The 12857-nt window shown below is 43.7% G+C and overlaps 2 protein-coding genes across 2 annotated transcripts; one reads left to right on the plus strand and one right to left on the minus strand.

The window, feature by feature from the left end:
* Window positions 1-515: 515 nt before the first annotated feature.
* Window positions 516-6108, plus strand: LOC135491165 (uncharacterized). The gene is made up of 3 exons (XM_064776859.1): window positions 516-2023; window positions 2265-2447; window positions 3257-6108. Exons 1-3 carry the CDS (start codon window positions 1784-1786, stop codon window positions 4139-4141), a joined length of 1308 nt encoding a protein of 435 aa, XP_064632929.1. The 5' UTR covers window positions 516-1783; the 3' UTR covers window positions 4142-6108.
* Window positions 6109-6571: 463 nt separating this feature from the next.
* On the minus strand, window positions 6572-11981 carry LOC135491260 (uncharacterized). Its single transcript, XM_064777003.1, has 3 exons — window positions 11751-11981; window positions 10320-10841; window positions 6572-8853 (listed from the first exon to the last, which is right to left on the minus strand). Exons 2-3 carry the CDS (start codon window positions 10824-10826, stop codon window positions 8089-8091), a joined length of 1272 nt encoding a protein of 423 aa, XP_064633073.1. The 5' UTR covers window positions 10827-10841; window positions 11751-11981; the 3' UTR covers window positions 6572-8088.
* Between the last annotated feature and the right edge of the window lie 876 nt (window positions 11982-12857).

Consider the following 12857-nt stretch of genomic DNA (forward strand, 5'->3'; position numbering starts at 1 on the left):
TTAATACATGATATATTTTTTTGTATATAGCCTCCTCAGTTTTGATACATCAGTTTCACGTAATGCTGTTCGGAATATACATTATATACTGTACCTGTAAGTTGGACATACATGTACATGTAACTCTGGAAGCTCTCTTGAAAGCCAACATCAGCACATTTGGGTACGGAGCATCAGTACCATGGGTGAAGATTCATGGTGTCGCAAACTTCCCAGAAAGTGCGGAGGAAGGGGGGGGGGGGGTCTTCAGTTCACTAGCATGCACAGTTAGGGGCCAAGATTGTCTTTGATTAAGCGATAATTTTATTCCTCATACAATCGCGAATTGTTTCGTCTGATGTGTATACACCTTTCCAGAAATTGGGCGCTGAGTGTCGATGTCCGGAATAGTGATGTCATAAGGGGAAACTAGTCCTTATGGTGGAGGGACAAAGGAGATAGTCATGGTTAACCAACACACTTGAATGCCTTTAATGACGGACAAGGGGGAAAAAGTTATTTCCAAAGTGGGGTGACGTCATGTGCACGTGAGCTGAGCGGCAATGTCATTATTGTTTGGAACACCGCCCGTACAGGTCACGATCGGTTCTCCGATCGTACATCAGCTTCACAGTTCCTACATGGCGTTGGGGTAGTAGGCCTATACCTTTGGGTGAGTATATACCGATTCCGTGGTTTTACCCGCATTTAGACGACGGTAATCTCAAGACATTTTGTTTTCGAGATAGACCGTAGGCTTAGACCTTGCTACGTGCTCTGGGTCATTCCCCTGCTATGTGTCTGGGGAAGGAAACTAGACAGTAATCTTAGGGCAGTTCCTGCTTCTGTAGATAGGCTGTGAGACCTTGCTATGTGCTCTAGGTCGTCCCCCTGCTATGTGTCTGGGGAAGGAAGCTAGACAGTAATCTTAGGGCAGTGTTTCTGCTTCTAAAGATAGGCTGTGAGATCCTGCTATGTGCTCTGGGTAATCTTAGGGCAGTTTTCTGCTTCTGAAGATTATAAACTCTGTGAGACCTGACTTTGTGCTCGAGCTTATCCCTTGATATATGACTGGGAATTTAGTTGGTAATCTTGCGGCAGCAGCTGACTTAGTCGTAGGAGAGACCTTTCTGTGTGGTCTATTAGGCCGTTCGTGACAGATTCATTTAAGACAACGTTTTATGTCAGTTGCTACGGCGAAGGATAGACTTTGAGTGTGAGACTCGATCGGACTCTTAGAGAAGTCTATATATCGTATGTTGAATCATGGACCTATAATAGGTCCATGGTTGAATTCACCATGGGCAGTGTGCCAGGGTTATCTCGAGCAGCATTTACGCGGTTTTTCTTCCTGTGAGGAGTACCATATAGGTACATGGTAGTACGGGGGGACAACGCTTGGGCTTGCAAAATCCAGACGATGGCCTTGCTATGCGTTACATTGTTCCACTAGTGGAGATTGAATAAGCGCCCAATTAATCCTTCGGATAGATCGTTATCGATTGTTCAAATGACCAGTAATGGACAGAGTACTTTTATTCAGTCGGCATGTGCCAACAATTCATCGTGTAACCATGTTGTAATCAAGCTTGCCTCAGGCATGTCAGGTGTGAAAAGCTTAATAGAATTGATCAGCCAAAATGACAAAGGCCCAGGGCCAGACAATACCCGCCAGCACTAAATGGTTCCGATGCTTGTCCGAAATTACATGAATGTATCACGTGACCCGAACACGAGGTAATTTATACAACTTGGAGGCCCTCACATTCATAGCTCATTTTCACTCTGGGGTTCATTCCGCGAGATGCAGTCCTCAGGCTCGGATCGTACTGCTTCGGCCCACCCCTCTACACCGGCGGTATGGTTGAAGGAGGGACACTCCCTACGTGGCAGAGACATGTTCCCGGTCGCCGCGCGCTTAGTTCATCCGGACGAGGTGGATCCAGAGAATTTCGCCAGTCTGTCAAGAAGATACCCTCTTACATCGTATTCTTTCGACGACCTGGGCAGTGAATTCAAAAAGCTTACTGGGTATGACATTACGGTAAGTTAGTGCTTGCCGGTTTCTAATAAGTGGAGGACAGCTCGGGCATGGGTCATCCCCCCCCCCCAAAAAGGCAGATTTATGGTAATATATGCCGTGGTAAAACACCTTTTCCTGGGGATATATTATTCTCCCAATCTATGAACGACATGTCGGGCAGGGCCCCGAGCAGGATTCCTACTTATAATGTAATGTCAATACAAAACATCATTAGTAACTGATCTTTCTCTCGTTCCTTTAGAAAGCCCCAGAAGCCGCTGCAGGGGCACCCCCCAACGTGGAGCAGGGAGCTGACAATAACAATGTCCCGGCCCCTCACGCTGATAATGAGGATCCAGCAGTACGTCTAAAACTCCTAGAAGGGGAGGTCAAGCGCATAAGACAGACGCAAGAAGGCACATCAGTCCAAACAGCCCTCTCTCAGGTGAGAACCTTGGCTTTGCGGACCACAACCCCAAATGGCGTCCTCCTAGCCTCCCTCGAAAGCCTTTATGACACGGCTGTAGCCTCTGATCATACTGACAAGGAGCTGTACAAGACGGCTCTGAAGGTCAGTAGGGAGAACGATAAATCTGGTAACTTACATGGGCTTGTAACACGGCTTTTGGGTACTGAGGGTGCTAAGAAAGCCAAATCTGCAGTTGACGCCTGGAAGAAGTCTGTTAAAAAAGGGCCAGAAAGATGCCAAGGAGAAGCCTCAAGACAAAGATATTGATAAGGATAACGATCCCAAGAATAGTAAGGACAAGCCAAAAGAAAGCAGTGACGTTCTTATGCAACTTATACCTTTGTTGCTTCAAAATAATGGTGGTTCATCCTTTAGAGGTCGTGGCAGGGGCAGGGGCAGGGGATTCTCTAGGTTGTGTTACCTCTGTAGGTCATCTGAGCATTTTCTGGCCTCTTGCCCCCTAAATCTCCAATCGAAAGTCAAATCTGAGCATAAATAATTGGTTTCATTTCTGTCAAAAGAAGAAGTAATGTTGAAACAAATTTTGTAGTAAGCGCCTCTGGTTGTTGACTTCAAACGTCATCACTTCAAGTAAAACTATATAGTGCCTAATGTCTTGATACCACTGTGCCTCAGTTGGGAAAATTTTCAGTAAACTTTAAGGTAGTGTTTCGGTTGGATTTCTTTTTCCTGTTCTATGGGGTCACACTGAACCCCGGTGAGCGGGAGAGAGAGGTCGGACCCTGGCACTCGCTTTGGTGACCTTTCCTTGTTCTGAATTTCAGTCGAGGTTCCAACCCGACAGATGGGAACTCAACACCGGATTCGATCCTCTAAAAGCTACTTCCGAACGTAGGTCACCAAGGCGGACCGAGTGTCGGGGTTCGGTGCCCTCTCTCTCTTCACCCACTGTGCTGTTACTAAAAGTTTGGGATGTCAAAGGTAAAAACTGGCAAGACTGTCTTGACTCACTCTCCCTAAGAGACCCTAATTCGTTCGTAGCGGGGCAGCTACACACAGAAAAGCAAAACTGGTCCATACTGCTCGATCAGGTTAATGATAAAGATTCTAAGTTGGTGGAAAAGTGGATTTTCAACGAAGTTGAAATAGTGGATTTCTTTCAACCTTTTAAGGGTTACTTCAAAGGGGAATTCTATGACTCAAAGCTTCCCCCGGCAATGGTCTTTCATAACGCGCCAAATTGTGCCCAACACAAAGAGGATATCGTGAGTCATCTAGAGGAAGGTTTGCGTAATGGTTCGCTTGAGCTAGTAGGAAAGGTTGGAGAAGTAGACCCCCCTCATCTTGTGATGCCTCTCCTGATGGTTGATGGCAAAAGGGAAAAGAGGCTCTGCCATAATGAGCAGTTTTTGAACTTATGGATGCGCCACATTCCGTTCTCTCTTGAGGGTCTCTCTCTCCTTCCTTCCCTACTGGATCAAGGGGATTTTATGGCGTCGTCTGACGAAAAATCAGCCTACTTAGGAGTTTGCTTATCTCCAGCTTCGCGAACCTATTTTGGGGTACAGTTTGCTGGATGGTACCTAAGGTACACGGTTCTGCCATTTGGCTGGTCGGAATCGCCATACATCTACCAGACCATTGGGATGCAGGTTACGTTCATTCCTGCGTCTCCGTGGAATGATTACAACTCAGTACCTCGACGATAGATTCCTTGGCCCGTTGAAATCCATCATTGCATCTAAATTGAATCAGACCGGATGGTCCATTTATTTCAATGCAGCCATCCTTGACCTCTTGGGTTTCTTCATAGAACAGAATAAGTCCCTCTGGTTCCCTGTCTTAGCAATGATCCACCTTGGCCTTTGTATTCACTCTGAATTGAGACAGTTTAGCATCCCAGAGGCTAAACGGGAGAATTTCAAGATCTTACGGGAAACCATTTTAGAGTCGGAAGCTGTGCATGTCAAAACTATGGAAAAATTCATGGGCAAATGTATGTCTTTTAAGTTGTGTATCCCAGTCGCAAGGCTATACATCCGGATCATGGCTGCCAGCATTTCAAAGGCTTTGAAGTCAGGGTCCCCCATCAAAATTTGAGGGCGATCTTAGGGAAGAAATTCTCTTCTGGGGCTACATCGACAACTTTGAACAGGGATCAACATTTTCCTGGCGGCATGTGATTCCCAGGGTAAAACTCCGGTTCAGCACGTTGACTGTGAATTTATGACAGACCTGAAACCTCTTTGCGCATGCCCTCTACGTTTGGCTTATAACACAGTTGTAAGTAAAATCTCCCAGATGAAATCCATCTTCATAGCATTGGGTAGATGCCGCCCCTGGGGTCAGATCATTGGTAACCCGGCTATCTCCGAGGATATATCCATTTATCAGAAACAAGTCAAAGTGGAACAGAGCAAGGCTCATGTGACCTCCAAACAGGCCAAACCCATTTTCATATCGAAGCTAAGGTTGTTGGCGCTCTACTTAGAGCGTCACTTGGAATCAGAATCGGAATCTTCCGAATCATTTATCTTTGCTAGAGACCAGGCCCTATTCAAGCTTTTATTTTTTGGGGGCGACCGGTCCCACGATCTTGGACTGATGCTCTGTCAAGAACTGAAGGAACTCCCAAACCATGAGGGCTTCCTTATCAGGCACACCTGGGGTAAAACAGCCAGAATTGATAGGCCCAAGGTTTTCTCGGTTCTAAGGTGTCAGGACAAATCTTTATGCCCAGTGGAGGCTATAGAAAGGTATTTTTCTGTGGCAAAGTCCATTGGTATCAATCTTGGGTGTGGTTTCCTGTTCCGTCCAGTGTGGAAAGGCCAAGTGTTAAACAAGCCACTCTCATACGAAGCGATATACGCTAGACTTAAATTCTACTTGCGCTCCCTTGGTATTGACGAGGGGGAAACCCCTCACAGCTTCAGAGGAGGTTGCGCAATATCTCTTCACGCAGCCACAGGTGATGGGAGGGACCTAGGCGCCGTGATGCAACATATTGGCTGGGCTTCAGAGGCATCAGCTAAGCATTATACCAGGGCAGATTGCTCTAACCAGACCCGTTTGAATGCCAGGCTTATGCACAATCTAAATATTGTTTCTCAGGCTGAACAGGATTTTGTCAATGAGAGAAGTCTACCAAATGCCTTACCACGTTTGTAATTTCTCGAGTATAGGCCTGGGTATCCGGTGTCATGCAGTTATACAGGCTACCCACAGTCAAGATTAATACGGTCTCTGGAGCAGTAATTGCATGCAGTCTTCCTAGGCAGTCCAGTACATATATATATAGAGCAGTTGTAATTCTATTTTGTGTTAAAACCTATTTCGTAATAAAGCCAAAATATAGTTGATTTACTTGTTTCCTGTTTTTCTATGCTTTGTTTATATGTATGAGTTTGGGGATGAGTTTGGGATAAAACTCTGTATAAAACACGCATACCTGCTGGGCAGGGGTTAGCGTAGTCAGTCTGTGTGGGTGGAGATTCGCAACATCCCCCAATCTTATCAGCATAACATGCATGTGATGGCGCACCACTTGGAATAGGTATATTTCCAAAGTGGGGTGACGTCATGTGCACGTGAGCTGAGCGGCAATGTCATTATTGTTTGGAACACGACAGGGACGGATGTGACGAACGGATGTCGGAGAGGAACAAACTGTGCTCCAGATGAGGGATTCTATTCCAAGGACAGTGTGATCTTACCCAACCCGCCCTCCCTTGTCTGCTTGGGACTCAAGTGCGCTCTCTCTGCATGTTGTGCAAGTTGCGATTCGCAACATCCCCCAATCTTATCAGCATAACATGCATGTGATGGCGCACCACTTGGAATAGGTATAGTTCCAATGCAAGCCACCAATTTCGGGAAGCATGTATAATACTGTTAGAGGGGGATCAGGGAACCTTGTTGGGGCCTTCGAGTGACTAACTAGGCCATACCTGGCTCATGTCCATCATGGTCTCGCTTCATATCAAGGACTGTGAGACATCTCACTCTGTCTGACAAAGACGGAATAAGGATTGGTCGCGTTACTTTATCAGTTCTTTTCATATTTACACTGAAATTCTGAAATTTCCTGTAGTTGAAGGTCACCCCACTGTCCGGTAGCACAGCAACAAATTAAAATGAAATTAAGACATAAAATTGTTTATTTTCGGTTAAAAAGCATGCAACATACATGATGTATAGTCACGGTACAGGTAAAAACGTGGAATATGACCTGTTGCAGGCTACACCAACTCCCTGGACTCTATGCTTACTTCGTTTGCTATTGAAAAGACATTTGTGTATGTGAAACATCAGCGTGTTTCCTTAGTGAAGATTATCATACGTCGAACATGCAAATTTCTCTTTTTGGGTTTTGTAGTGATTTCCAATACATGCACTAGGCTAGTGTGTATCGGGTAGTGCAACGAAGAAAAAACTTTTTATTGGTATAAATCATTAGTGTGCCGTACATGTAGGTACATGTATACACCTACATTTTGCTAAAGTACTAAATTTGTAGAAATGTGCTCTGTTTGTTAAAAATAGTCAGAGACATCAGGCTGGATTTATTATATGTCGAAAATAATCACATTTTCAAACATGATCATTTAGAATAGGTGCCCTGCGCTTTTCCCTACATATATGCGTTCTCCAACAAGATGGACACTAACTGAAACCAGCGTATGTATAATATGGGTGCAGGGCTGAACAATGCATGGAATGCTGCTAAATACAATATATCCAAAACTAAATGAAATATGTAGTGAAATATATATTACTAAATGTCCTCTTAAAAAATCTACATTCTACAAATCAGCTGAAAACACATTGAAACTTGCAATTAAATTGCATTGCTAAAATACATGTACATACTCAACTATACACGATCTAATAAATGATACATTTATTTTTAAAACTACGGTGTTAGAAACAGCCACAACGGTCACATTTATAGAATCAAAGGCGGCCTACATTTGAAAATATGATTTGAGCTACATGTATAATATAAAGCGTATTTGCGTGTTCCAACATATTTAAAGTGAACATTGCCTCTGGTTATCATCAAGCGCCGTCCAATTGGGGGACAAATCAAATTTCTAATTGAACATCAAAGTACATGTATATCTTTCTGTATTTCCATATACGTATTGGTCCAAGGAAACAATGCACAATAGCATTGAAAAAGTTTCCTACCTGGCAGGAGACGTAGGGCACCCGGGGGTGCAAAATTGGTACGCATAACCATTGTTCGAGTACGGATTTTAGTCAGGTTTATCACGGCTTTAAGTACAGACTTGCCTACCACTCCTGCTTACTACAACCTAACGTTGGTGACATAGTTGTCATTCACACTGGTGTGATGAATATCTTTAGGGAAGATGGAAAGATTCTCTAGTGCGATCTTATCTCTGCGGACTTAAGGAACACTTTTCTAGGGGATTCTGATTCCTGTTGTGACAGCAGACGTCACTTAGATAAAAACAACATAATGTTGAAAAAAATCATCTGACTACTTTCACAAAACAATAGTCTGCACCAATAAACTATCCACAAATCACAGTTCGCGAATCAAACAATCACACATTGCACATGACATGACATAACAACTTTTGACCAATCAGCATCCTAAACATCATGACGTAAGGACGACATCTACCAATCACGCGCTCTCCTCGCTGATATCGCTGTGGCGAGAAGAACTTGGACGAGAGCGCTGCGAGCTGCTTATGGAATGCTGCGACACGTCGTCGTACTGGTACACCCTTCCATTCGGGGAGTGGGATGCTCCGTACGAGATGGCACTTGCAGAGGGCATGGCGTCGGAGATGAAGGGCAAAGATATAGTGCTGCCATGGCGGTCTCGGCCCCGAGCTGACGGCTGGGCAATACCGAGTGGCTCCAAGTAGAACTGGTTCAAACCCAACTCGGTCATCTTGGCATAGTTCACGCTGTCGCGGGCATCGACTTCAAAATATAGACCATTAAAATTAGCACTTGTGATAATAATTTCGTTGCGTTCCTCCGACATTGCACCGCTTATAAAATTACAATGAAAAGACAAGAACTGCACGTGCACTGTGTCTAACGCCCAGTCTATTATCTCCCGTGAAAACAATTGTTTCTTGCCGTCCAATTTTTTCAACTTTCTCACCATTTCTCGCGCCTCTTTTTGATTCTCGTCGAACTTTTTCCCCATTGTTTTTGGCTGTGTGCATATTCGCACCTGAAATCCACGACCTTTGTTTTTAATGGCAAGCAAGTAAATGTCCGCTAGTCTCCGTGCATCGATGCTTGGGGAGGCTACGACTACCCTGGCCCCTGAATCCATCCACTTGTCCAGCATGCCCTTCCAAAGTCGGTAGATGTAGCGGGCCCCGCTTCTAATCGAACCAGCCCTGGGTAAGTCTTTCAATATGGCGGCAGTCTGAAAGTAGAAAAAGAATTTAACATGTCATTGAATATTTTCGCGTCGTTTATCGCAGAAAACTATTTACACTATCGGTCGGGATTCTCTTGCACCAAAATCATCAGCAAAACACCATACTTAAGCGCCTGGGCAGGATTAAGTGGCCACTCCAGTTTGAAGGTTTCCTATCCATTTTATTTCACTTGCGTCGAATTTTGGCAAGAAAAGATACTCATAACGGATGTGCCTACATAGGCAGTACATGATGCTGTCCAATTAATCCCATTGACACATCTTTCTCTGACGGAAACAGTTCCGACAGGCAATAGAGGAAGTGGCGTGACATAAACATGATATCGTCGTCACTGACGAAACGGAAACACCAGAAGCTTTCGGTAAAGGAGGGAATACCCAAGAACGACATTGAAGAGTCAGTTTTGACAGTGTAGCGAGCTGGCTCAGTATTGAGATCAGAGAAACCTAAGGGGAACAGCAGCTGCAACCATTGGCAAAACATATTGACAAATTAATGATCCATGAAATTTTATTAGTAAATGGGCCGACTTTGTTTTACTCGAAGGAAACTTCGTGTTGATGGCTGCGGTCTAATTAACATGCAACATTAATTTGCACTTTACTTCGCTCAAGTATGATAGCATACTAGACAGATATTGACAATGGGATTGTGACTTTTTATAAGAAGATGATAACATCGTAGGGCTCAGATGGAAAGAACACGTCTGTTCACAATGCATTCTGCATCTACAAGCACGTGCGTGCACAGACCCCCAGTGTCACCTCCTACGCTTTTCTGATTCGCAAATCCTTGTCTTTGAAACAGGAACCTTGTTTGTGCCGTACACAGACATTTTTCAATGCCAATTCTCCACTTCTGCATTCAAATGATATCTAAAAAATACTCAAAAACGTGTGAAGTGATCTTGAGAAAGAAGTGGTACTTTAGAGAAAAGGTTTCGTCTATTCTGACGTATATTTCAGTTATTAAGGGGTCATACATGTCTATTTGATTCACCACTATGAACACAACAAATGAAGCATGTTTGCGCATTTGAAATTTATAAACGTGAAAGTGGCATAGAAAAAGAATTAGAAAACAAAATCTGCGTCGATCGTGACATTACTGTTGACTTATGATGATTACTGTATTATTAACTGGACTGATCGATGTACAATACATATTTCGGTCATGTCTGGAAGTGTCGTGGCTGTTTTTTGGGACAGCGTCATCATGGAGCTGATAAGATGTTTTACTATTGTAAATGGGAATTCTTAGATCAATATTCACTTGTAAATTGGTCTACTTGAGAATTGACATATACATGAAGTATTTTTTGAATATTTGGGCTAACCGACAAAATCACCAAGAAAATCAATACGACAGGGAGTTGTCTACAGTGTCGCCTGTTTCCATGTCTTCATGTACATGGTATTGTCAATCATGATCAAATAATGCGTTCTCTTACCTCAAGACCGTCGTCAATCCTGAGTGCTCTATTCAATATGGAATTCAGGGTCGCAATTGCTTCCATGTCAGGCTCAGCATTCGCCATGATGCGCTCGAAGTTGTCGGCAAACCAATCCCAGTGTTTCTTGCCCTTAATCTTCAGGGTGCCATCCTTCTGATTGACACTCAGCGTCAGCCCAGTCTCCGGTTTCATCTTGACCTTTTCCCTTTCCATGTGGCACGTGTCCTGCGGGTAGTTGGCTTTCAGGGTACTCAGCCACCACGTAGCGGACCTCTGGTTGATCGAGGTCACTTTCAGGGAGTCCCCGCCATCTACGATGTCCATGTCCTGAGGAACAACTTCGCCGCGGATTCGCGCCAATGTGTGGTAGCGGTCCCTCTTCGTGATCTTGAAGTGGCGGTTGTGGATGTGGGTCAGGGAGCCCGTCATTTCGTTTGCGGCTGGGAGACGTTCAGGAGGCCGTCGGAATGACCGGTACTCCTTCGCCGATCTCATCGACGTCATCTTTGCTTCGCTTACCTACAAAAGATGATACAGCGGTAATGGCAGGTCACGTCGTGGTGCAGGCAAAAAAATCTTAACCAACGAAATGATATACATGTACGTGCAAGAGAAATATTCAGGAATTTTCTACGCCAGACATAACAGTGGTATAGACTGTATCATTTAGATCGTCAGATACAATCATATTGATACAATACTTCTCAAAATAATACTAGGAGGTCATGCTGTTTTTAAGTTACTGTGCCACCGTGTGGTGTCGTCAAAACTGCTCAAATTTATGATGAAGATCCTTAGCGTTCCCTTCCTCAGTTTTTACCAGGACGTGCAACTCCCCATTTTGTTTATCAGCGTTTCGTGACAGGTACCATTAAAACATATTTCTGGAAGGGCGGACAAAAGGCCAAAGAAATACCATTTGGATGGATCACTGTGTCTGTATCTGATACTTCATAATGATGATAATGGAGGGGAAAAATTGTCTATCGAATTGTAAAGCCTAGCTAGTCATTATCCAAATGGCCATTGTATCAATGTTGGATTATTCCTTTGTATGGACGTCTGTATGATTCGTTATTAGCTGAAGGCTATTTTATTTGCATAAAAGAGTAATTATACTATTGTGTGCCATACCATGTATCTACATGTAGTGCAGTGTACATCTGTCATTATATTACACAACACGCATAGAATACATATACATTGGCTTAACTGACAAAAACACTTAATTCCTATTGATTCGAGCCACTCTATAACCCAAGTCACGCTTCGGCTTGGCAATGTATAAAATGTAGCAAAACGGATAAATACACCAGATACCATGCCTATACTATTACAGTGGGATACAAACCTTAAAATCAAGCAAACAGAACACTTAATGAGAAATTGGTGACCGTATTAAGTCGGCCATTTTCTCTATCAACCTACCTGTTAACGACACCTGGTTAAGGGTCGCCAATAATGAATCTATGATTTCCGCCAAATAGATCGTGCGATCGTAAACAAATCACTTCGAGTGTGAGCACAGTCAATCTTTGATTAATTAGTGAATTTTTTTCCCGGTGATTAAACAGTCCTTTAGTTCAGAATTAGAGAAATGTTCGAATGTAAACAACTGCCTTAACGGATAGTCTGCCTTATCGGGCGAGTGTAAAATGTTGAACGCGCCTCCCACCCGGCAAACGGAACGTAATGCAACGGTCTGATAAACACATTTTTAAGTTTATCATTTGTGACAAAAGGACAATAGAACGCGTAGGGTGTTCCATATATGGTGTTGCTCTGCTGATGGTCCCATACTGTACTGGAATTTGGTGACAACAATAGGTTGCCATCAATGGTGGTCATGTGAGGTAATGTTTATGACACTTCTTAGATGTGTCTGCCGCACGGACGCAATTTTTGATAATAAAAGTTTCTTTTTGGTTTATCAAAAGATAAGGCGGCATTAGCCATTAGAATAAACATTAGCTACTGATGAATGAAGAGTCGGTAGAATTTGCGCCATGAAGGTTTTTTCTAAAGATAAAGGCCTCGGCAATGACAAACGAATGATGCAGAGTCGCTGGCATTCTGCTGGCTGTGGTCCTATGTATAGATGGCGGAACGAAAGGTTTCACGGCTTTGGGGAACGAAAGCTGCTGGCCACGGTCTGTTTTCATCATTCGCGATCATATTTTGGTGATAACGGGCCTATCCCAGCCCCCTGTTTGGGCATGCATGTTGGGGCGCTCGGGATGGGCGTTACTATGTCGATACAAACTTGTTGAATGTCGGAGGTACTCTATATATTTATATATACGCATATACATTGTACCTACAATCAAAAACCATTGAACAATTTGAACAAAGAAACATGCAAATAATAACTTTTTCAGATAAAAGGTAACACTTTTAAGTGGGTCACGTTAGTGTGAATCGGCGTCAATGGACGTTCCAGGAACTATTCTTGCGCATTTCGCAAGTAAGATTAGTCTTACTTGCAACATTCTCCACCTAAAAATAAAATTGAGAAATGCGTGAGACTAGCGGAAA

This window comes from Lineus longissimus, chromosome 7, assembly GCF_910592395.1.
Source record: "Lineus longissimus chromosome 7, tnLinLong1.2, whole genome shotgun sequence".
Classification (NCBI taxonomy): Eukaryota; Metazoa; Nemertea; class Pilidiophora; order Heteronemertea; family Lineidae; genus Lineus; species Lineus longissimus.